This window comes from Epinephelus moara, chromosome 9 (assembly GCF_006386435.1).
Source record: "Epinephelus moara isolate mb chromosome 9, YSFRI_EMoa_1.0, whole genome shotgun sequence".
Taxonomy (NCBI): domain Eukaryota; kingdom Metazoa; phylum Chordata; class Actinopteri; order Perciformes; family Serranidae; genus Epinephelus; species Epinephelus moara.
In genome coordinates, this window is record NC_065514.1 from 5794586 (window position 1) to 5817212 (window position 22627).

The 22627-nt window shown below is 39.6% G+C and overlaps 1 protein-coding gene across 1 annotated transcript; it reads left to right on the forward strand.

Moving 5' to 3' along the window:
• Window positions 1-205: 205 nt before the first annotated feature.
• On the forward strand, window positions 206-21107 carry grk5 (G protein-coupled receptor kinase 5). Its single transcript, XM_050052629.1, has 16 exons — window positions 206-474; window positions 1315-1404; window positions 1490-1602; window positions 4762-4839; window positions 4955-5052; window positions 5130-5222; window positions 5448-5511; window positions 9521-9661; window positions 11751-11941; window positions 12882-12919; window positions 13506-13595; window positions 15877-16085; window positions 16163-16300; window positions 16869-17006; window positions 18991-19122; window positions 19854-21107. Exons 1-16 carry the CDS (start codon window positions 423-425, stop codon window positions 19941-19943), a joined length of 1755 nt encoding a protein of 584 aa, XP_049908586.1. The 5' UTR covers window positions 206-422; the 3' UTR covers window positions 19944-21107.
• Window positions 21108-22627: the final 1520 nt, after the last annotated feature.

Here is a 22627-nt window from a genome sequence, read left to right on the forward strand (position 1 = left end):
TCTACTCACATCAATTCAGTACAGTTCAAGTGACTTATGCTTCCTGTTATGTAAGGGCCTGAATGCAAATGATGCCTCTGTTTTGTGTCCTCACTCTGAGTCTACACGTTCCTCAGGTGATGATCAGTGTTTGTCCCGCCTCTGTGATGACAAGGGAGTGTCCTGTGGTTGGAAGACGCTGTCTGTCGTACAAAAAGTGCCTTCACCTCCATTCATTCGTGAGTCACAGGGACTGCAGGTTAGACAGCAGCCAAGCGGCACACCTCATCACTCCAACTCAACCGACTGGACCGTTGCTATTTGTTTATTGTGGCTGGTGATGACTTCTTAATTTATTACAGTCAGTGCATGAACACTGGATCGTACCGCAGCGTTTGGACAAACACACCGGGGCAACTTTTGGAACAAACACGCAGTCCTACATGGAGATTGAAAGCATGGTGGCGAATAGTGCTCTTATTAAAGCCAGAGAAGGTAGGAGTCCTTTTTCATCTGTATAATTTCTGTGTCCAAAATGTTTGTATTTCCTCACTTCTTGAAAGTAGGTACTGTGGCAAGAATCATGTAACTGGATGTCAGATGTTCTCATTAATATATTTAGACCAAATAAAAGACAAATTTAAAAACATGCTGCATTTGTTTTTGGGAAGTTTCTAAAGTTAAATTTGCATTTTTTTCTCCCTTCATTCTTTGTGACATAATCCGTCAGGGTCACAGGAATCTCTTGTTGTGTTTTGGTTGGGTGAACTGAGGACGGTGACTTCCCCAAACAACATGGTGATGACAGATGAGAAGTGATGAAACTGATCACAGATCACTGATATGACTTTTAGGCCTTGTTTTTTTTTGTTTTTTTTAGATTAATCCTCACTGATCTGGCTTCATTTGTCCTCAACAATTTCACATCTTTGAAGAAGAAGAAATCTTTGAAGAAAACTGAGCAGAAAGCTTCACTCAAACACCAGAAACAGATAATTTCTCAGTAAAATAAAGGATTAAATTCTCCCTTAATGTAATGTAAACATGCACTGTTAACTAACTGAGCCTGAAGATGAAACATTCCAGTGACAGCATGGCCATTTAAGTCCAAAAGTTAAGTTGCAGAGTAATGTGGTCCCACAGGCTTTGCTTACCTGTTCCCTGAGCTATTAATAGTTCATTCACTGTAGTGGAGCGCACTATTGTCTGAAACCTGACGGGCTAGGCTGCGCGTTTATGACACGCCGCTGAGAGCTGTGTCACTCTTGAGTTATAACTTCAGTCCTGCGTTTACACAACATCACAGTGTTTTTGTTTTGTCTCCGCTGTGTGCAGGTGGAGGAAGTAAAGGCAGAAGCTGCAAATGGAAAGAAATGCTTCGCTTTCCTCACATCAGTCAGTGTATGGACCTGGCCATGAACATAGGTATGTGTGTGTGTTTCATAAGTCAACACCTGGTTAAGGAGGGTTTGTTGCGTGGTTTCACGTCATGTGTAATTTCTCCCGTCAGAGCGAGACTACTGCAGTATGTGTGTGAAGCAGCCCATTGGCAAGAAGCTGTTCCAGCTGTTCTGTCGGAGTCGACTTGACCTGCAGAACTACATCTCCCTCCAGGACGCTCTGGTACACTTTAAACTGTGGAACCTATTCATAAAGATTTCCACTGGAGGAAACATAGATCACATGTTAGACAGATGCATGCAGGTTGTGGTGCAGTGTACAGTCAGAACAAACAATAAAAATAATGAATTATATCAACTAAAAACATCAAATGTAGGAGACAAAAGTCCAGAACTGTCCATCACAAGTCATCACTGCAGTCACAGCTCAGGTCACACTGTGTCCTGAGAGCACCTGATGGAATCTGTAATACTATACGAGCATGCAAATGCAATCATGCACCATCTAATACATTTATGGAAATACTAAAAAGGAAGGAAAAATACTGTATGCAACATAAAGACTGCTGGCGTAAAAGTAAGTCAGTAAAAAGAGTTAAATTATAAAACTCTAAATGAGACACATTTTAAGTGCCATGACTCCATCATCTGTGTATTTCACGACATTTACTCAAGTTTAGTTGAGCAACGTTTGGATGGAGAAAGAACTTTTTTTGTTCAGTGCACGGAAACAACGATTAATACATTTATGGTAAAAAAACAAACATTAAATGCAACATAAAGATGGCTGCCATGTACCATAAATGTTAACAGGAAATAGAGCTTCATGAGTACCACAGTGTTCAGCTGTAAAATGTGGTTTACAAAACTCTGTATTTGCAACCAAATAGCCAGAGTAATTTTTGGCTGTGTACGTTTCTGCAAACTATGAACACAGGGTGTCTACCAGTATTAGACAGTTAAATTTAATGCTTTTAAGACGCATTCAACCTTTTAACCAAATTTAGGACAGAGCATGTTTTACTTATGTAAGCACTGCAGGTAAGTAGTAGCCTATGGTTACATGGTTATTAGAGTGAGTTAAGTCAGCCTACATTTTGCCAACAGGTGAGTGTAAGACTGAAGTAAAGTGGCAGGATTATAATTTTTTTTAAACATGTGTAACGTTAGAAATGTGGACTTCTACATAGAAAGGCTTCACTCATTTTCACTAAGAGAAATTAAAAATTGTCTGCAGTAGTTAAGACCTCACAAATTCAAATTTAAAACTATTTAATGACTTTTAAGGCCTTATTGTTGTAACACTGAATTTAAGACATTTTAAGATTTTTTTAAGGAGCTGTGGACACCCTGTTACATCTGATTATGTAACGGACATGTTAAAACTTAACGTTTCTTTACGTTTACAGTTTGTCAGTTAATATGTGGTTAAGTTTGGACACAAAACCACTTGGTTATGGTTGGGAAAAGATAAGGTTTTGACTTAAAATACCCAGTTTTGGTACCACAATCATGGCAGGAAATGCAGCGATGTCTCTGTTAAAAATAAACGCTTTTTACGACACTGTTCCAGCTGGAAATGCATCAATGTTTCAGTAAAAAACTGCTTGTTGTGGCACTATGCCAGCTGGAAATGCAGTGATGTCTTGGTATATAACAGCTCCTGATGAAAGTCAGCTTATTTACTATGTCACTTCAGAAACCTTGATATGGTACATTCAAATGTAATGTATCTGTGGTTTGCAGAAACGTACAATGCCAACGTTTTCTTATGGCAACTGGGCTGACATTTGACACTACATTTTTACTGTCATGATTAAATTAAAAAATATATTCAGGAGCATATCTTAAATAAGGACAGAAAAAGTCTTCACTCTAATTTATGACGATACAGAAACTATGAAAAGTGGACAGCTGACCAACGTTTGGATTGAGGGAGAATAACAACACAGAAAAAGTTGATCTTTTTAATATGCACACTGAAATAGGCGCTGTGTGTTTGGCACTGTAATACATTTTTGGTGTTGGATGTCTCTGACATATAGTTTTTAGAGTCTGATGTTCTGATCAGTGGTGGAAGAAATATTGAAATAATTTACTCAATTAAAAGTAGCTGTTCCACAAGTTACAATCCTGTATTCAAAATGTCTCTTAAATTTAAGTATAAAATTATCAGCAACAAAATGTACTTAAAGTATCAAGTAAAAACACTCATGATGCAGAATGGCTGCTGTCAGAGTTATTCTATTTTTATCACTGTTGTTGATGTCGTAATATGTAAGCAGTACTTTAAAGTTGCCCGTGGTGGAGCTAAGTCAACTATATCTATTTTTAGTAGTAGTAGTTAGTTAAAAAGTACATAAAGTGGAAATACTCAAGTAAAATGCAAGTACCTTAAATTACACTTATAGTTTGGATATTTTGAAGAGGGGTTGTATAAGGTATGTATCCATAGTCAGTGTATTACCTTCAGTAGATGGCGTTCAGTACATCCTCAGTTTGGAGAAGCAGACAGAAGTACTGCCACGGAAGCAAAGCAATGTACTGCTGTGGATGGGGGCAGCAGCAAAACATATTTTAGACACCTAAAAACAATATCATTTTAAGTGTGTGCTACATTTAGAATATTTTAACAGCTTTACGTTTCCATCTGACAGCCAGCATCGATGGGGAAGCTATTAACAGCTTCATCTATGCTCTCGTCAAAGCCACCAGACTCCATTGACAAAACCAGTAATTTTACCTCACTGAACATGAGAGCTGCTGGTCTACTGCTGCTTCAATAAGTTAGTTAGTTTGTCTTACTGTGGGACTTTGGATAATCCAACTAAAACTTTAAAAAACCAAAGTCACACAAATAAACTAACTGATCAAGGCATCAGTACACCAGCAGCTCCTGTGTTCTGCAATGTTAAATCACTGTTTTTCTCAATGGAGTCTGGTTTTTAGGAGAGTAATACAACTGCTTCAGATCCCCATTGAAAATTGCTGTTTGACAGCAAGGTAAAGTGGTGAAAATACTTTACTGATAGTGATTCTTTTAGGTGGCTAAAATATGTTTTGCCGCTGCCCCCCTCCACAGCAGTACATTGCTTAGCTTCTGTGGCGGTACTCCTGCCTGCTTCTCCAAACTGGGGGCGTATCAACTGACATCTACTGTAGGTAATACACCAACTATGGATAAGTACCTCATACAACCCCACTCTAAAAACTCTGAACTATCCTTTTAAGTATAGTACTTAAGTAAATGTTCTCTGTTACTTTCCACCACAGAGTCAGTACATTGGATGTGATCACTTGGAGCTGTGTTTTTTGCCTCTTACTAACCTGAAACATTCACACGCTGCTCCTGTACACATGCATCCATTTCTCATTCCTTTAGGACGTCTTTGAGACAAAGTGTGATGAGGAGAGGAGAGATTTCGGCTACAGCATCATTCAGAGATTCCTCTGGAATCAGGTCCGACAGCTACACAGAAAACACATCTTTACTTCTACACCAACTACTTCAGTTTGCTGATATCTTTAGAAAAACCCTACTTACTGTTTTAACCTCTTCATCCTTGTGTCTTCAGTCCAATCAGTGTGTGTCCATCGTGCTGAAGCATGAACAGACCTGCAGACAGAATCTGGAGCTCGACCCCTGCATGGACGTTTTCCAAGACTGCAGGGAGTAAGTCCATAAATGCTCCTTCTGGCTATACGTTTGCGTATGTTTTCACAAGCTAACCTCTTTGTTTCATGTATTAGAGACCTACATAAATACCTGTGCGGCGAGCCCTTCCTCCAGTACCAGGAGAGCATGTTTTTTGACCGTTTCCTACAGTGGAAGATGTTGGAGAGGTCAGTGTGTGGGTGTTTCTGGAATAAGGAAATAAGACACCTATAAACTATGTGTGATGTGGTTTGTTGGGTAGCTGGTTTATCAGCTTGTACTTGGAAGCTCCGCCGCACACACTGTTGACTCTGTGCCACATTAAACTGCATCAGGTTTCCATTAAGACTTCCTTTTTTTCAAAGAAACAAATCCATTCAGAGTGAAAACAACAACCTGTCTTTCTCTTCAAGGCAGCCCATCACCAAGCAGACATTTAGACAGTACAGACTTCTGGGAAAAGGAGGGTTCGGAGAGGTAAGACCGCAGTTGCATCACCTTAATGACAAAATATTTCTGTCTTATGGATATTACTGAAAGAGCTCTTTCATCCAAATTAAACAAATGTATATATAGTTTGGTGGTTGTATTTGTCCAGGTTTTGAGATATCTGTCTCTAGGATTGGAAAGGTTGGGCGTTTCATTTGCAGAGGTGTGAACTCGAAATTTGGACTTGAGTCACAAATTTGATGGCTTTAGACTCGACTTGACAAAATCAAAAACCTGCAACTCGACTTGAACTTTAACACAGATGACTCATCACTTCACTATGGCTTGAGCCTTCTGACTTTAAAAAACGTGATCGCTTACCCACAAGCCAAGAGATTGAGAAGCATTCATAAAATGTGCTACGAATAAATTTATCTCCCTTCATTTCTTGAATCAACTAACATTAACACTATTTATTCCCTGCAAGTTGACAGTAAATTCCCCAGTTCCATTTAGCTGAAACCAATCCGACAGCATCCAGTCAAGCTGTAGGACAGAACCATGAAAAACTAACGTTACGTTACTGAGCACTACCTTGAAAAAATATACCAAAAGACAATTTTGCTGCCTACAAATACTGTGCTGTGGTCAACAGAAAATGAATGACAGTGTGCAAAACGTGTGAGCTGAAAATTACAGATGGAGACGCACCAACTACCAGCTTCATTCAACATTTGAAGTTGCACAAAACAAAAGTTCACCTCTTCAAGAAGGTCACAGTCCGGTTGTTTGGTGCACCTGAGTGTGACTGCTGTGTTCACACCTGCCCAAACAAACCGCATTTAGGAGGTGAACGAACTTGAGTTCGATTGAACCGAACTAAACAGAGCAGGTGTGAAAGCACCCTGAAACTCAAAGTTTAGGACTTGGGACTTGAGTGTGGAATTCAGGCAACGGGGCCTGTTTTGAACACTCAGTTAAGAGCATCTAGGGGGCGCCAAGAGGCAGGGGCTGGGACAGACGGTACCTCGCCCCATGGCAGAATATCAGCTTGATCCCAAGATCCGACTACGAGCTTTTTAACTGCAGCAACTTTAAGATACGCTATTGGAGCTGGAATGACCGCAGCTGCTGGTACCAGACTTGCCCTCCAATTGATCCTCGTTAAAGGATTTAAAGTGTACTCATTCCTATTACAGGGCCTCGAAAGAGTCCTATATTGTTATTTTTCGTCACTACCTCCCTGAGTCGGGAGTGGGTAATTTGTGCGTCTGCTGCCTTCCTTGAATGTGGTAGCCATTTTTTCAGGCTTTCTCTTCGGAATCAAACCCTGATTCCCTTTTACCTGTTATCACCATGGTAGGCAAAGAAAGTACCACTGAAAGTTGATAGGGCAAACATTCGAATGAGACGTCGCCGCCACGAAGGCCAGCCATCAACTCAAGGTTATCTAGAGTCATCAAAGTGGCCCGGGGGGCACCCTGCATGGGTTTTGGGTCTGATAAATGCACGCATCCCTGGATGTCAGCACTCACTGGCATGTATTAGCTCTAGAATTGCCTCAGTTATCCAAGTAACGTTGGAGCAATCAAAGAAACCAGAGACTTACTTGCAACTTACGAAATAATAACTTGGTCCCACCTCTGTTCATTAGTTCAACAAGAACTATCTACATGGCACGTGAGGTACTTTGTTTTGCACTTACCAGTCAGTAAAAAGCCTGCCAACATCATCTTTAGCTGACAGGCAGCTGTGCGAGAGGTCGCTAGTAGCTGTTAACTTTTTCAGGACAATCTAAGTCATTTTAGGGTTAAAGCATTTTTGTTTGACTTGCAATAACCTGTGTGGCTCTGTGCATCTCCTTCTCATCCATTCAACATTTTCTCTGTCACTATTTGCTTGGTAGCTAAGCAGTTATGTAAGGAAAAGGGGACGTTGACATTCTTAAGGCCTTTACACACCGGGGGCGTGACGACTAAATGACATAAAAATGCAAAATACAAAGCAATTCCTTTCAGCAGTGATGCACACGTGTGACTTTTACAACAGGCCTGTCATCGTTGGAGATCCTTTCTGCGATGTCTGTTCCACACAATATGATTGGTTAAAACCTTTATCTGCCATGCAGAAGATCAGAAGAAATTGACCTCGATCTAAAAAAAAACCCAACCTAAACATACACTGCTCTTTTACCACTTAATATTTGTGTTCTATATGAAAGCACTCATGACAAAAAACAAAACAAAAAAACATTTATATTTACAGGTGAATTAAACGCACAAAGCCTTTATGGTCAAGTCTTGCTCAGTTAGAGAGAAGGAAACTAGAGAGCGAAGTTCAACCCTGGCGCCCATTTCTTACCTTTACACAGCTGATCCATTACAGTGTGAGGTGGGTGTGATTGTCAGGGGCCAGTTGCACAAAGCACCCTAAGTTTGCTCCTTAAGTATGACACTTAAGATTTAGTTTTTCCTTAGCTAAGGAAATTACTTAGGGGTGTTGTACAGGATCTCTTGAAAGGCTGAAAGCAAACTGCAACGATTGGAACGGAAATTAACCACGATGCTCAGCAGATGGGTGAGGGCGTTTGAAACCTGGTGAATGACCAGGTGTACCGTTGACTTGCGTACATGAAATACCTTGCCAATAAGTGATTGGAAAGGTATAAAACATTGCATAAAACATCAGAGCAATCATTAATTGTTACAGGGCTGGAACAGCCCAGCTTCAGAATGTTAAGTGATCCAACTCCAAATCAGAAATTGACCTCTGGTAAAATTTGAAATGCAAACTCAATTGTTCATCATTATGGGTTCCATTGAGTTCACCTCAGGATGCCTTAATTTCCCTCACTGACACACTCACTTATGTTGCTGTTAAGATGTAGTCTGAGGTACCTTATGTTGTTTATTCTTTACTTTGGTTGCTAAGGTCCTCCGTGCACCGGTTTCATGAACTTTAAGCAATTCCTTAAGTATAAGACCCAGATAAGGAGAAAAACGGAAGAAGACTTGTGGGTGTGTTGTGCAACTGATTTTATCTAAAGGAAACTCGGATTTAAAGGAAAATCTTCACCTAAGGTGCTTTGTGCAACCGGCCCCAGACCCCTTAGTCTAAGAAGTATACTGGCCCACTGAATCTCACTAACAAAGCTGCCTGGTCGGGCTGCCCCGGTTCAAACCCTGCAGGGGACCTTTGTTGCATTACTGTCTCCCTTATTTCCTGTTTCCTGCCATCTGTCCACTAACACACTCTAATAAGATGTCCTTAATTATCTAACATAGCTCTGACTGGTCAACTGTCTCTCCAACTAAGGAGTACAACACTAGACTTTAGAATCGCTGAAAAGTTTGGAGGTGAAGGCGGCAATTCAGAGGCCTGAGATACTACTAGAGGTCTGTTTTTAATTCATAATATAACTTTAATTCTACAAAATATATTCATCAGTGGATTTCCTCTGGTTTTTAAACCGGCCTCTCTGACTGCCTTTAATCATGCAGTTTCATTTATGGCCAATTTTTGCAAATCGAATCCCATAAAACAAATCAAAATACAAATGAAATAAATAATAAAATCAGTTGCAGACAACTGACATTGGGCCGTCCTGGTGTGGAAATAAGACTGCAGACCATCATCATCTCTGAACAAAAGCAATCCACACATTTCTTTAGCTCCCTCTTTCAACAATCTGTTAAAACAGCTACCCTAAAGGAACATTCTACCAAATGTACGTGTCACAACTCAGTCACAGAGTCCATTTCCATTTGTCAAACAGTTAAGTAACAATTGTTGTTTTGTCAAGTCAAGGCCAAAAGCCAGCGTTGCAAACTGGTGAAGTGGAGTTTGAGAGTTGAGGGCATTTACCAATCAGTGAGATGCCGTTTAGGATTCAATGTTTTGGGAGCTTGACCCAAACCAGGAAGTTTTATGCAGAATATCTCACTTGATTTTATTCTGTCTCCAGCTTTATGGAAGTGCAACACTCACTGGGACACTATCTCTTTCAAACACCACTACAATCTTTCATTTGTCCTTTGACCATATTTTTGTCTTGCAGGTGTGGGCTTGTCAGGTGCGAGCCACAGGAATGATGTACGCCTGCAAAAAGCTGGAGAAGACTCATGTGAAGAAGAGGAGAGGAGAAAGCATGGCTCTCAACGAGAAAGAGATCCTGGAAGGGCTGGACAGTCGATTTGTGGTGAGATTACTACGATTACGCCCTTTCATATCTCGCAACCCATCAACTATCATCTGACAATGATAGAGTGAATATCCGGGTCAAGACTTCCTCTTACATATGCCACTCATTGTTAACACTCTGATTAGCAGCTTGAGACAGATCCTGAGAACCTAATGACTAATCTCTATAGATATCTGGGTACGAATGCAGATTCATGGATTCCTCGGTTGCATTTCAGCCAGTGCCTTCCGCCTCTTTCGCTTTCCACAGAACTGTTTATCTGCCGCCCAAACATGATTGGTCAATACTACTTGTACTACAAACAGAAACCAGAAGGATTCCAATAGCAGAATATCCTCTCCTTGCCTACAGATTCTGCAGACATATTCTGCCTGCTTTCCATTGCTTTTAAAAGCTTTCAAACCCAGAAAAGTTAAGGATAAGTCTAGTGATTTTCTAGCATTTTTCTAAATTAAATCAAAGGAGTCTCTCAGATGCTCAGGCAGTATGTGCCATATAGACTTGGGCCACAGTGGCTAAACACTGATTCCCCATGGAAATGTTTTGTTGAAATCCTTGGGACAACCAAGAGGCCAGCAGTAGAGGAGCTAAGGGACCTGCCGGGTACATATCTAAGAAGCATGTCTGAGAGATAAACTGGTGCCAGGCCATTCAGTGATGTAGGGTGCTTTCAGACCTAGACTTGTCTTGGTCTGAATCAGGGACTAATTTTGTACCAAAGTTGCATAATTGCCTAGAGTTGGTTCGTGTTCTCACAGCAGCATTTACAAGCAGACCAGATCAAATGCCTTGCGTGAGAAAGCTGCTCTTGATTGGTCAGAATTTCCACGTGGGAAAAATCCAGGAAGTAAAGCAAACGTTGAAGAAGAGTACACTTGCAAGATAAATGTGACACTTTCTAATGTCACAATGGAGGGACAACTATGCAGGTTGAGTTTAGCGCTGCTCATCGTGGACTATATTGCTGTCATTGTTCATTTTAGTCAAACCATACAGTTTGAAAACGAGGCGCGGCTCCAACTAGAAAACAATGTTTTGATGCATTGGATGTGCTGAATGTGCATATTAAGGCAGTACAGGAGGAGGTGCACATTAATAATCCTCCAGGACTGTAACATGCTCATGTTTAACCCAAACAATGTGTCATGTGACTGCAGTTGGTTCACATCCAGGTTGGAACACGTTCTTCAGACCACCTCTTCAAGAAGGTCTCGGTCCGGTTGTCTTGGTGCACACCTGAGTGTGATTGCTGTGTTCACACCTGCCCAAACCAACTGTACTTAGGGGGCAAACAAACTTGAGCTCAATTGAACCTAACCAAACAGGGCAGGTGTGAAAGCACCCTTGCAAACTAATAAGAGAATCTTAAATCGATTTTAAAACTGATAGACAGCCAATGCAATGCCTTTAAAATAGGACTTACATGTGCTCTTTGTCTGGTCTTCGACAGTGTTCTGGCTGCTGCATTCTACTGTCAACAAATCACAAACCAAACCTATATGCAGTTATTGTCTTTGTGGCCATCGATAACACATCAGTGAGCCACACTGTTGCAGTAGATGACTCAACCCCACATACACCATCCTGCTGCCACAAATTCCCACAACAGCACTAAATGGGGATTAATCTGCCGCTGAAAATAATCCCCAATAAATGCACTATTTCCCGCTGGTTTAGAAAATTATCTTCTTAAATGTTTTCCCTACCTTGTATGCCTACACACTCTTTGCTGTTATTATTGCTTTTAGTATATTTCTTTTCTTATTTATGTTGCTTCACTTTGAAGACACAGCACAGCAGTCTCCATGGAAACAAGAACACCTGTTGTTTAATCTATGCAGCCTTGGGTTAAAAGAGGTTCTATCATTTTAAACATGTGGTATTAAAAATGTATTGAAGTATCGGTAGCTGTGACAACTTTATGGGGCTGAAAGTCACAGACAGGAAGTCAGAAAGAACTGATGGACAGACCTTACAGAGGATCCACTGATAACAACACCAATATAAAATACTGCCAGCCTCAAACTCAAACTCACACTTTAAATGATCTACACTTCAACATGCACGCCTTCATTCTCTATTCCAGGTGAACCTGGCATACGCTTACGAGACCAAGCACGCCCTCTGTATGGTTCTGACCATGATGAGTGGCGGGGACTTGAGGTTTCATATTTACAACATGGGAGAGCCCGGCCTGGACAAAGACAGAGTGTGCTTCTACGCTGCAGAGGTCTGCTGTGGTTTAATGCACCTCCACCAGAAGTCAATATTATACAGGTCAGTGTGTGTCCGCCTCAGCAACAGTGGTGGAGGGAGTGGACACCCAAGAGTAAAGGTGGACACCCAAGATTAATGTCATCAGTTTGGTGTTTGACTAAATGTCAATGTTCAGTTATAACACTGAGTAATGGCCAGAAGAGTGTTTTCGCTGTTATGATGTCACAGTGAAATTGACCTTTGACTATGAATATAAAATGTCATCACTTCATTATTTCATCATATTGGACATTTGTGTAAAAAGTTGACATACTCAGTGTACGAACTCTTGAGGTATGGCCAACACATGTTGTGTGAGGTCACAGTGACCTCGACCTTTGACCACAAAAATCTGATCAAATCATTCTTAAGTCCAAGTGGACATTTGTGCCAAATTTGAGGACATTCCCTCAAGGCCCTCTTGAGATATTGAATTCACGAGAACGAGACAGAGGAAGTCACAGTGACCTTTATCTTTGACAACCAAATTCTAATCGGTTCATTCTTGAGTCCAAGTGGACATTTGTGCCAAAGTTGAAAAAAAAAAAAAAAAAAATCCCTGTAAGGTGTTCACGAGACAACCACAAGGTTGCAGTGACCTTGATGTCTGACTACCAAAATCTATTCAATTCATAATTAAGTCCAAGAGGATGTTTTGCCAAATTTGGAGAAATTCCCTCAAGGCATTCCTGAGATATTGTGGGAATGGGACAGACGTACATTGAATTTATAACAAATTGTGATATTTTATAAAATTTATTTTAAAAGCTCTTTGTATGTTTTGTGTGCAAAATCTTAATTTGTAAAGTAACTACAGCTGTCAGATAAATGTCGTGGAGTTGAAGCAGAGACTGGCATAAAAGGCAAAGTTCAAATACCTCCAAATTGTACTTCAGTACACTACTTCAGTAAATGTACTGTCATGCACTTACTAAATCTATTGTTTTGTTTTAACCTCCAGGGATATGAAACCAGAAAACATTCTGTTGGATGACAACGGTATGTACAGCCAAAGTAAACACCTCCTGTTTTTTTCAAGTGTGCAATAAATAGATCATACACAACATTCTAATGACCTACAGGAAGATCAGATTCCAAACTACGTAAGCAGAATATGATGAAATGTTCAACAGCCACCTTCTTGACTATTTTTAGCTCTTAAATTAGTCTGAATGATCAAAATGATAACAGTTCAAGTTAAGCCAGACAATCATGTTGATGGTATTTTGACAAGGATTCAAACAAAGGCAGGTTGAGGACGTGAAAGGCCTGTGGGAATCAGGTGTGGTGTCTATTTTAAGAAACCTCTGCACCTGTTCCTGCATTCTTGGCAGCACGTTTGGAGATCTGGCACTAACTTTTGCTTTTACGTGTTTCCATAATTACAAATTACTGGTTAGAGTGCCTACAGTGTCACATGGTTATTGTATTATTTCCAAGAACCAGTGATAGATTCTGCTGCGTGCCTCAGCAGAGCCAAAGGGGAGGGAAGTAAAGGAATTCATTGAGCAGAAGGGAAAGTCCGTCATAAAAACAAAAAAATCTAAACCAGTTCAGTGAATTTTTTGGTATTTGTTCCCTCAAGGACATATCCGCATCTCTGACCTGGGCTTGGCTGTGAGGCTGTCTGAAGGGAAACTGGTGCGAGGAAGAGTGGGCACACTGGGATACATGGGTATGTATGTACCTCACAGTATTGATTTCCAGCCAAAGTCTGCAAAGGACCAAGATGCTGTCGGCTTTTGTTACAGCAGAATGCCCCAGAGGCTAATTTCTGCAAGCAGCTCTGTGAGGCTGTAAAGAAAACAAGACTCCCCAAGAGATAAAAGTTGAGGTCCAAACTGTTCTCAATCTTCAGCAGTCAGGGTTTAGGCTGTTTGCACAATCAGCTTATTACGACACCTATTTATGTTTATCTTTAGGCTACGTTGGAACAAAGGAAGAAGTCAGGTTGTGCAGCATAGAAATTGACAAAGTCCATGTAGCGAGGAGGTTGGAGTGGATAGACGGATCAAACACAGGTTTTTGACCCAGGAGACTGCTGTTTGTGTCCTGTGTCAAACCAAAAGTTAACTTAGGTAGTGTACTTCACGTACATAACATTAAGTTAACTTGCATACGTAATTCAAGTTACATAGCAGACGTACTTATTGTAACTAAAACCATGATCTTTTCGGGCCCAGTAGCTCTGCAAGTAGAACGGGCATCCCATGTACAAAGGCAATGCCCTTGCTGCAATGGCAGACGGTTTGATTCCAGCTTAATTAAAAGGCAAAAAGCCGCCAAAAATAATCGTTTAACAAAAAAAAAACAAAAAAAAAAAAACATGATCTTTTCCTAAACCAAACCGAACTGCAACCGTTTTACAACATTACATAGTATTTACTTTGTAAGTTAGTTGCAGGACTTTCACCCAGGAGACCGCTGTTTGTGTCCCATGTGAAACCAAGTCGTTGACTTATTTTAACTTCCAGACATAAGTTTACTCATGTCATGTTCATAACTCATGTCACGTACATAACGTATGTAATCTTACCTGCAAGTCGTAACGGACTTATTTTAATTAACATAGGTAAGTTAACTCCTGTAATACACATAACTGATAACACGTACATTACAGATGTTATCTTACCTACGTAAGTTACGTAACAAACATACTTACTATAATCCAAAATATATTTTCTTGTTTCACAACATTAAATAGTAGTTACCTTGTTAGTTAGTACTTAGTTACAGGACTTTGACCCAGGAGACTTCTGTTCGTGTCCCATGTGAAACCAAAAGTCAACGCTGCTTTATTTCAACTAACATACGTAAATTAACTCATGTCACCTACCCAACTTACATCTCATAGGTAACGTTAAGTTAACTTGCGTAAGTAAATTGAGTTATATAACATACTTATTTTAGCCCACATGATTATCTTTTCCTAAATGTAACCAAGTACTTTTGGTTGGTAAACCTAACCAAACTGCGACCGTTATTACAATGACAATATTACATAGTATTTACTTTGTTAATTGGTACTTAGTTACAAAACTTTGACCCAGGAGACTGCTGTTCGTGTCCTGTGTGAAATCAAAACTCAGCACTGAATTATTTCGAATCCCTTACAAAAGTTTACTAATGTAATGGACATAGCTGATATCATGTATGTAAGTTATGAAACAAACATCTTTTCCCTATCCTAACCAAGTAGTTTTGGTGGGTTAACCTAACCAAACTGCTACTGTTTCCCAACGTTAAACAGTAGTACTTAGTTAGTACTTAGTTACCTGACAAACTGCTGTTTGTGTCCTGTATGAAAATACAACATTGTCTTATTTTAACTCTTTAACTTTTGTCATGCACAAGTTAATTTATGTAACATACTTCACTTAGGTATTTGTAAGTCTTTTACAAACCTAACCAAGTAGTTTTGATGCATAAAACTAAACAAACTGCGACCTTTTCATAACGTTAACTATGTGTTTACAACTGCGACTGTTACACAATGTTAAATAGTAGTTATTGGATGTAACTCCAGATCTATGGTTACATGCATATGCCAGTCATTGGCATATGGCCTATTTTGTCTTTAAGGTATGCGGATGTGTTGGTTATCTAGATGTCATTTCCTGATTGTTTGGTGTCCCACATGCACCTCTGCTGCACATGTAAAAATAACATAACCAATCTTTTCCTTGATATATTTTTTTCTTCATTTCCTTTGACATCATTAAACCTGATATGTAGAAAAGTATTGATGTGGTTTACTTTGGCCCAAACTAGGCTGGCATATTTAATGAGGAAAACACTTACTGTCATTTCTGTTATTGATGAATTAATCTGTGGTGTTTGGATGGGATTAAAACCTCCATAAACCACATAAAAATTCTACAGTAACACCCGTATTAACCCATCTACATTACAAGCTGCTGCAGACAGGAGTTAATTGATCTGCATCCTCCTTTTAGCTCCTGAGGTGATCAGCCAAAAGAATTACGGGATGAGCGTTGACTGGTGGGGCCTTGGCTGTCTGATTTATGAGATGACTGCTGGGCAGCCCCCACTCCGAGCACGAGGAGAGCATCCTAAACCCTCCGAGATGGAGAGAAGGATTCAGACAGAGGAGCTGGAATTTAGTGAGAAGTTCAGTAAGGAGGTGAAAGACCTCTGCTCCTCGGTAAGTCCAGAAACTGCTTGATCAAATCCAAAGTCCATCTTTTAAGGAATCAACAAGTTCTATTTCCGGTGTTGTAGCTCCTGAACAAGGACCCAGAACAGAGGCTGGGCTGCTCAGGCTCAGGGGGGAAAGAAGTACAGTCGCATGCTTTCTTCCGAAAAATCAACTTCAGGATGCTGGAGGCCGGACTCGTCGAGCCTTCGTTCAAACCTGATGCAAGTATTCTGATGATTTATCTAACTTAAAGTGATTTAGACACAAAGACTGCCTCTGCACATGTGTAGCAGCTTTATCCCATAACATCTGACATAGACAGTGTAAACATACTCTACCACAAGTAAAGGCACTGGGCGCCCCATGTACAAGGGCTCTGTCCTTGCTGCAGCAGCTGTAGGCTCGATTCCAGCCTGATGCCCTTGGCTGCTTTTTGTCTCCTCTCTCCCTCCCCTGTCCTATCCATTAAAGGCAAAATCCCAAAAAATAATCTTTAAAAAAAGTGTTAATTTCAGTAGTCTGTATGCTATCCTACAAAAATATCACTATTGACTATATTTTGTATTATACTGTATTAAATAAATACATATAATGGAGTAAATAGCACAATATTTCCCTCTGCGGTGTTGTAGAACAGAAGTATTAAGTTGCAGAAAATGAATATACTCAAGTAAAGCAACTCAAATTGTACTTAAATATAGTTTTTGAGTAAATGTACTTAGTTACCTTCGACCACTGGGGGTGATTACTCATCTCACTGTATGTCGTGATGTGTTTTCCCTCCTGTAGCCCAGACTGGTGTACTGCAGCGACGTGCAGGACATTGATGAGTTTTCTACAGTGAAGGGAGTCGTTCTGGACGAGAGAGACGACTTCTTCTACTCCAAGTTCAACACAGGCAGTGTCCCTATAACCTGGCAAAATGAGGTACGTCCATAACATCACAATATCTGTCCAGACAGAATCTATAAAACCTTATAACAATCAGTTTACCATTAAAGCCTAGTTATAGGTTAAATTCAAAACCTACAGTGATGACTTTAACTTGATTAAAGGGGAATGAGCAAAAAAATGCCCTTAATTCCCTTCTGACACCAGATAAGGAAAGTACTAAAAGGAAACTTAAATAATGCTTAAACAATATTTATTTAAATATTATCCCCCCTCCCCAAATGTAAATACAGGAAAAAATTACAAAGGCAATTGGAAGAGTGTCCATTTTAACAGTACAGGTAACACACAAACACACTCACTGTTTCACAGTCATGTGCATTGAAATTTTTAGATCTGGCCAAATTTAAAACTGCAATTATCATGTTTAAAGCGAGAACTAATTCACTTCCTATGAAGTTATAATTTCACAGATAAGAAGGAGACAGTAAAGCCTCCACAAAAATAACATTTTAAGTCTTGTGTGTGATTTATCCTGGCTTCATATGAGCAGAGGAAATCTCTGCTAGCTGCTAGGCTAATTTATACAATGTAAAATGCCATAGGCTCGTGCTAATAACGTTAGCATGTTGTAGTTGTTTAGGAAATGCGTTTAGTATAAGACAGTTGTTTTGTCAGTGAACCCTGTGAGCCGTAATGGAGTAAAATTTTATAACGTTACCTTTGTTAAATGTTGCTGTTGTCCCTGGCTTCATTTGAGTAGAGGAAATGTTCGCTAGCTGCTAGGCTAATTTATACAATGTAAAATGCCATAGGCTGGCGCTAATAATGTTAGCATGTTATATTTGTTTGGAAAACATGTTTAGTATAAGACAGTTGTTTTGTCTGTGAACCTTGTGAGTTTTAATGGAGCCAAATTTTGTAACGTTACCTTTGTTACATGTTGCTGTTGTCCCTGGAAGAGAAAAAGTTTGCTAGCTGCTAGGCTAATTTATACAATGTAAAATGCCATAGGCTTGTGCTAATAATGTTAGCATGTTGTATTTGTGGGGGAAATGTGTCCAGATAAAGACAAGTATTTGTCTGTGAATGCTGCAAGTTATAGTGAAGCTTATTTGTGTACTTGAGTTTGAAATTGTCTCTATTAAGCCATGTTTAATGTGTGTTTAATGTGTGTTTTGAATTTATTTCGTAACACTGGGTGGTATTTGGACTGTAAATAAACTGGGTTAAATTCTTATTTATTTAGTTGGTTGGTAAATAGACTGGGGATAGTAGTATATTAGTTGTAAATAAATTTGGGAATTTTTTAAAAAATAATATAGGAGTTAGAAGAAGAAATGTAAGAAAGGGGTATGGGACATAAACGTTTTACTTCTACCTTCTCCTTTTCGGACACTGTTATCTTTGTATTATTTTTTTTTTAATTTTTGGTTCAAAAAAAGTAATTCATTCATTCATTCAATAACTATCCTCTTAGTCTAGCATAAAACACTTTTCCTTAATGAAAGTAATTGAAGTGAGGAAAGAAAGTGTCAATGTTAACCCTTCAAAATGCAAAAATAGAAACCCGGAAAAAGCAATATATTGCAAAAAAGAAATGTATCCCAAAAAAAGGGGAATCAAACTCACCAGGTTGGAATCAGGAAAGGAAACAACCCGGTCTTATCTTGTCAGTTTGCTTCACACACCCTGGTTATACCTCTTGCCCTCAGCCGGTTGAGGAAACACCATTAACGAGTTTTTTCCCATGGCAGTGTGTCCAGCTTCCGCATCTGTCCTCAGCTTCCTCCTCCACAAACAAAATGAAAACAAACCCTCCCCAAACAATTCCCTCCTCCTTCATTACCAAAGGCAGCAGCACACCTGAACAGAGTAAACCAGCAGGTGGCAATGAGTTAGAGCAGGGCTGAGAGAGAGATGCTGTGAGTTATTTTGAAGACTATCCTATTCTAGAACCATTTTTCACCCCTCAGCTCTGTGGTGGTGTCACAACCTCACTATGTTTCTTTTCTTGTAGGTGATAGAGACGGGATGTTTCAGGGAGCTTAACGTTTTTGGCCCTGAGGGGTCTCGATCTGCAGATCTGGACTGGACTCAGATCCCTGAGAGACCCAAACCCAGCCTGCTGGACAGAATCTTCCGCAGACACGTAAGAAAGAATATTTTTACTACAGCGTTGGACGAAGATTTCAGATCGTTTATTTGAGTAAAAGTCCAAACACCACACTGTGAAAATACTCCACTCTGTGCTAAACATGAATGCTAATAACAACAGGCTCTGAGTCTGCGACAACCCCTGACAAAATGCTGTGAAACAGATGTGCAAGAAGAGCAAACTAGCTCCAACAAATTTAGGATTTGAGATTTAGAAGTATTAGACTCAGCGTTTCTGTTACACAGGTAAGAAGCAGTGCTAAATGACCATCTCCTGAGGCACTCTCCTCCCAGCAAAACCTGATAATAACCATTACGTTAGCCGTGTGATGCTAACAGTTAGCCTTGTCACTGTAGCCATTTTCACACATGCACTGCAAACCTGAAATTATCTAGACATCACTCTCGGGAGCTGTGCGTGAGAATGCAAATGTCCAAATCAGTTGGATCGGACATCAAACGGACTTTACTCTGCCAGCTCCCAAGAACAAAGTTTGTAATGTCAAATTGAGCCAAATTTAATTTTCAAATTAAATGCCCACATGGTCCAGTCAACCTTTGGTCAACCATTAGGTAGGCCCTAGTATAGAGTACAACATTTACCTCTGAGATGTAGTGGACGAGAAGAACAGAGTAACCGAGGATTTCTACTTCCACCACTGCTCTACTGTTTCTCAAGGTATCTGAGTATTTCTGTAAAGGCTGAATATTTCTCTCCTCCAACAGCATCATTCAGATCCATCAGATGAAAGCAAACAGAGCTTGGTGTCCCATGGAAGCTTCATGAAGTCAGGACTGGTCAGCACGACCCTCTGAGGACGCTCACGGCACAGACACTGCTTTAAAGACTCTAAGGCACAAACATCCACTGGAAAAGACAATGAAGGCAGTTGTGTTCTCCCCTGTAAATAACAGTTTAGCAAAGGTTTTATTTGTACAGTTCTCCTCTTACTTACACAAGCACTTTGTTTCTTCTCAGGTAAAAACAAGATGTATAATTTTGCTGTTCTGTCATTTACTCACATGCAACGACATAAAATCAAATTAGTGGCATTTTGTCAAGTACTTGAATTTTTATACAACTCGCACAACATACAGTTTGAAGCTACTTGATGACAACAAACTGTAAAAGGAGCGGACGCAACCACCGCGATGTCACCCACTGGTTCATGGACTACCATTTTGAGGCCTCGAGTTCGGCATCTCGACATCAACATCTCGTTTTTGTGGAGCCAGAAGTGACCATATTTTTGACAAGAGGGTGGAGCTGTGGAGAATACTCATTACCCCTCCATCCTGATTGAGGTTGCTATGGTTGCTATGCTAAGGTGCCCAGGCTCTGCATAGATATGTGGACGTGCAGCTCTCCAGAAATGTAACTACACATCACAGCAACGCAGACTTCCTGTTTATTTTTGTAAACTGAAAACCATTTCCCTCAGTGGAAACAAAGCTTTTATTTACTTTTATTTCGCAGATATGAAACAATAAATTGTGAAGACAATAAAGCATTTGAGATGTGTGTGATTTATCCAGGCTTCATTCAAGTGGAGAAAAATTCAGCTAGCTGCTAATTTATGCAGTGTAAAATGTCAAAGACTTATGCTAATGACGTTAGCATGTTGTATATGTAGGGGAAAACGTGTCTGGTTTAAGACAACTGTTTTGTTGGGGAACCTCTTGAGTATAACGGGGACAAATTTTGTAACGTTACCTTTGTTAAATAAGGCGATTTTTGTACGTTTGCTTAATAGTGTCACTACTAACCATGTTTAATGTGTTTTAGGTGTGTTACTTGATTCAATCCAATTTTTCTGCACTTCACAGAAACCCAACACAGTGGCAAAGAAACCCCATCACTACCTAGTGTTCTAGAGGTGTGATTTAAGAGAAACAAACACACTACTGCAAAAGTATAAATCATTATACATCTTTGATATAAATGCACACAATGGCGTGAGCGTCTTGCATTGACTACAGCCTCAGCGCTGTGTAGAGGCTTTGAACAACCATACCCTGTTTTAACTCTAAATGTAACCATAGTTTACGAAACATCATGCTGCATTGAAGAGCAGTTGAAAGTAGAGATTGTGACCATTAACTCATGAGGAAGATGTTTACCAAGGTAATAAATCAAGTGTTAACTCTGGTTTTGCAACCAGTAGGGTCGCCCCCTGATGGCCATTAGAAAGAATGCAGGTTTGAGGCACTTCTGCATCAAGGTTAAAATAGTTTTGAGTTTTCAATTAGTTTTCCTATTTCATTTTAGTTCAGTTTCAGTTTTTCAGAATGTTGTGGCCAGGTATAATGTCTCAGAAGTGTGTCGTTACTTAAACATACAGACTGCATGGTTGGAGTACTGTGTAGGAATGGCCATAATGTTTAATCTTTGCACTTCCTTAATGTCCAATGTGAAACCGCAGCATAGTGTCATCTCCTAGAATGTCAAGTCTGTTCAGTTCCTGTGGTTCAGTGCTGCCTCCTTTTTTGGGTTGTAAAATGTTACAGCCAAAAAACACTAAAGCTGACGTTACATTTCTTTTCATTTAATTTTATTGGGTTTTTTTTTAACCAGGCAATGTTGTTTCAGTTTAATTTTTGTTTTTCTTAAAGGATATTGTTTTCATTATAGTGTTCCCACACATTTTCATGGACAAAATTTCAAAACTTTTCCATGACTTTTCAAGGACCCTTAACATTTTTTTTCTTTTTTCTTCAGACTCAAACTCTATTCAAATATAGTTTCAGCTAGTAGGCGTACCTGAAGGAAGAGACAGAACATTGTCACTCATTGACACATATTAGAGCTACGTTACGTTGACAGCTACAGAAAATAATTTGCCGGGATGTTACATTATGTTGAAGGTTATCCTGGGAAAATTACTGTAATAATTTCAATGCACAAATTCCATGACTTTTATTTTTTTTTTAGCTTTCCAGACCTTGAAAATATAACTGTGAAATTCCATGACTTTTCGAAGTTTTCCATGACTGTGGGAGCCCTGTATTTAGTGTCAGTTTGTGACAATATTTTTCGCTGCTTATTTTCATTTTAGTTTACAATAATAAACGTGTTCTGCATTGGCTTTCTACATCCACATCTTTTATACAGTTTATGTTCATGTTTAAAAATTATTTAATCAGTTGTACTGTTTTAGCTGAAATGGCTGAATCTTAAATACACCAGATTTTTTTAATGCAATTGTTCCTAGCCACAGTTTTATTCACATTAAAAGGAGAAATAAGCAAAGCATATAAGGATTTTTTTCTTTGTCTTGAGGCCCCAAAAAAACTACTCATGTCTACAGTAAACAAAGGCTATAACTTCTGAGGGTTCATATGTGGGCCTTGTTCATTATCATGCTTAAATGATAAAGTGATAAGCTGTTAGATATAAAATTTATCCTGAACAAATATGGATAAGCGGAGGACGACGAGACGAGACAAATATGACCAAAACACACTGGTTTCACATTCCCTTCTGGTTCCAAGTATGAATA

Excerpts from the sequence above, each read along its gene's own strand:
- grk5 (XM_050052629.1), top strand. The coding sequence starts at position 423 with ATGGAGATTGAAAGCATGGTGGCGAATAGTGCTCTTATTAAAGCCAGA. Across the intron at positions 475-1,314 it reads TCTTATTAAAGCCAGAGAAG|GTGGAGGAAGTAAAGGCAGA; the intron begins GTAGGAGTCCTT and ends CGCTGTGTGCAG. Across the intron at positions 13,596-15,876 it reads GGGCACACTGGGATACATGG|CTCCTGAGGTGATCAGCCAA; the intron begins GTATGTATGTAC and ends TCCTCCTTTTAG.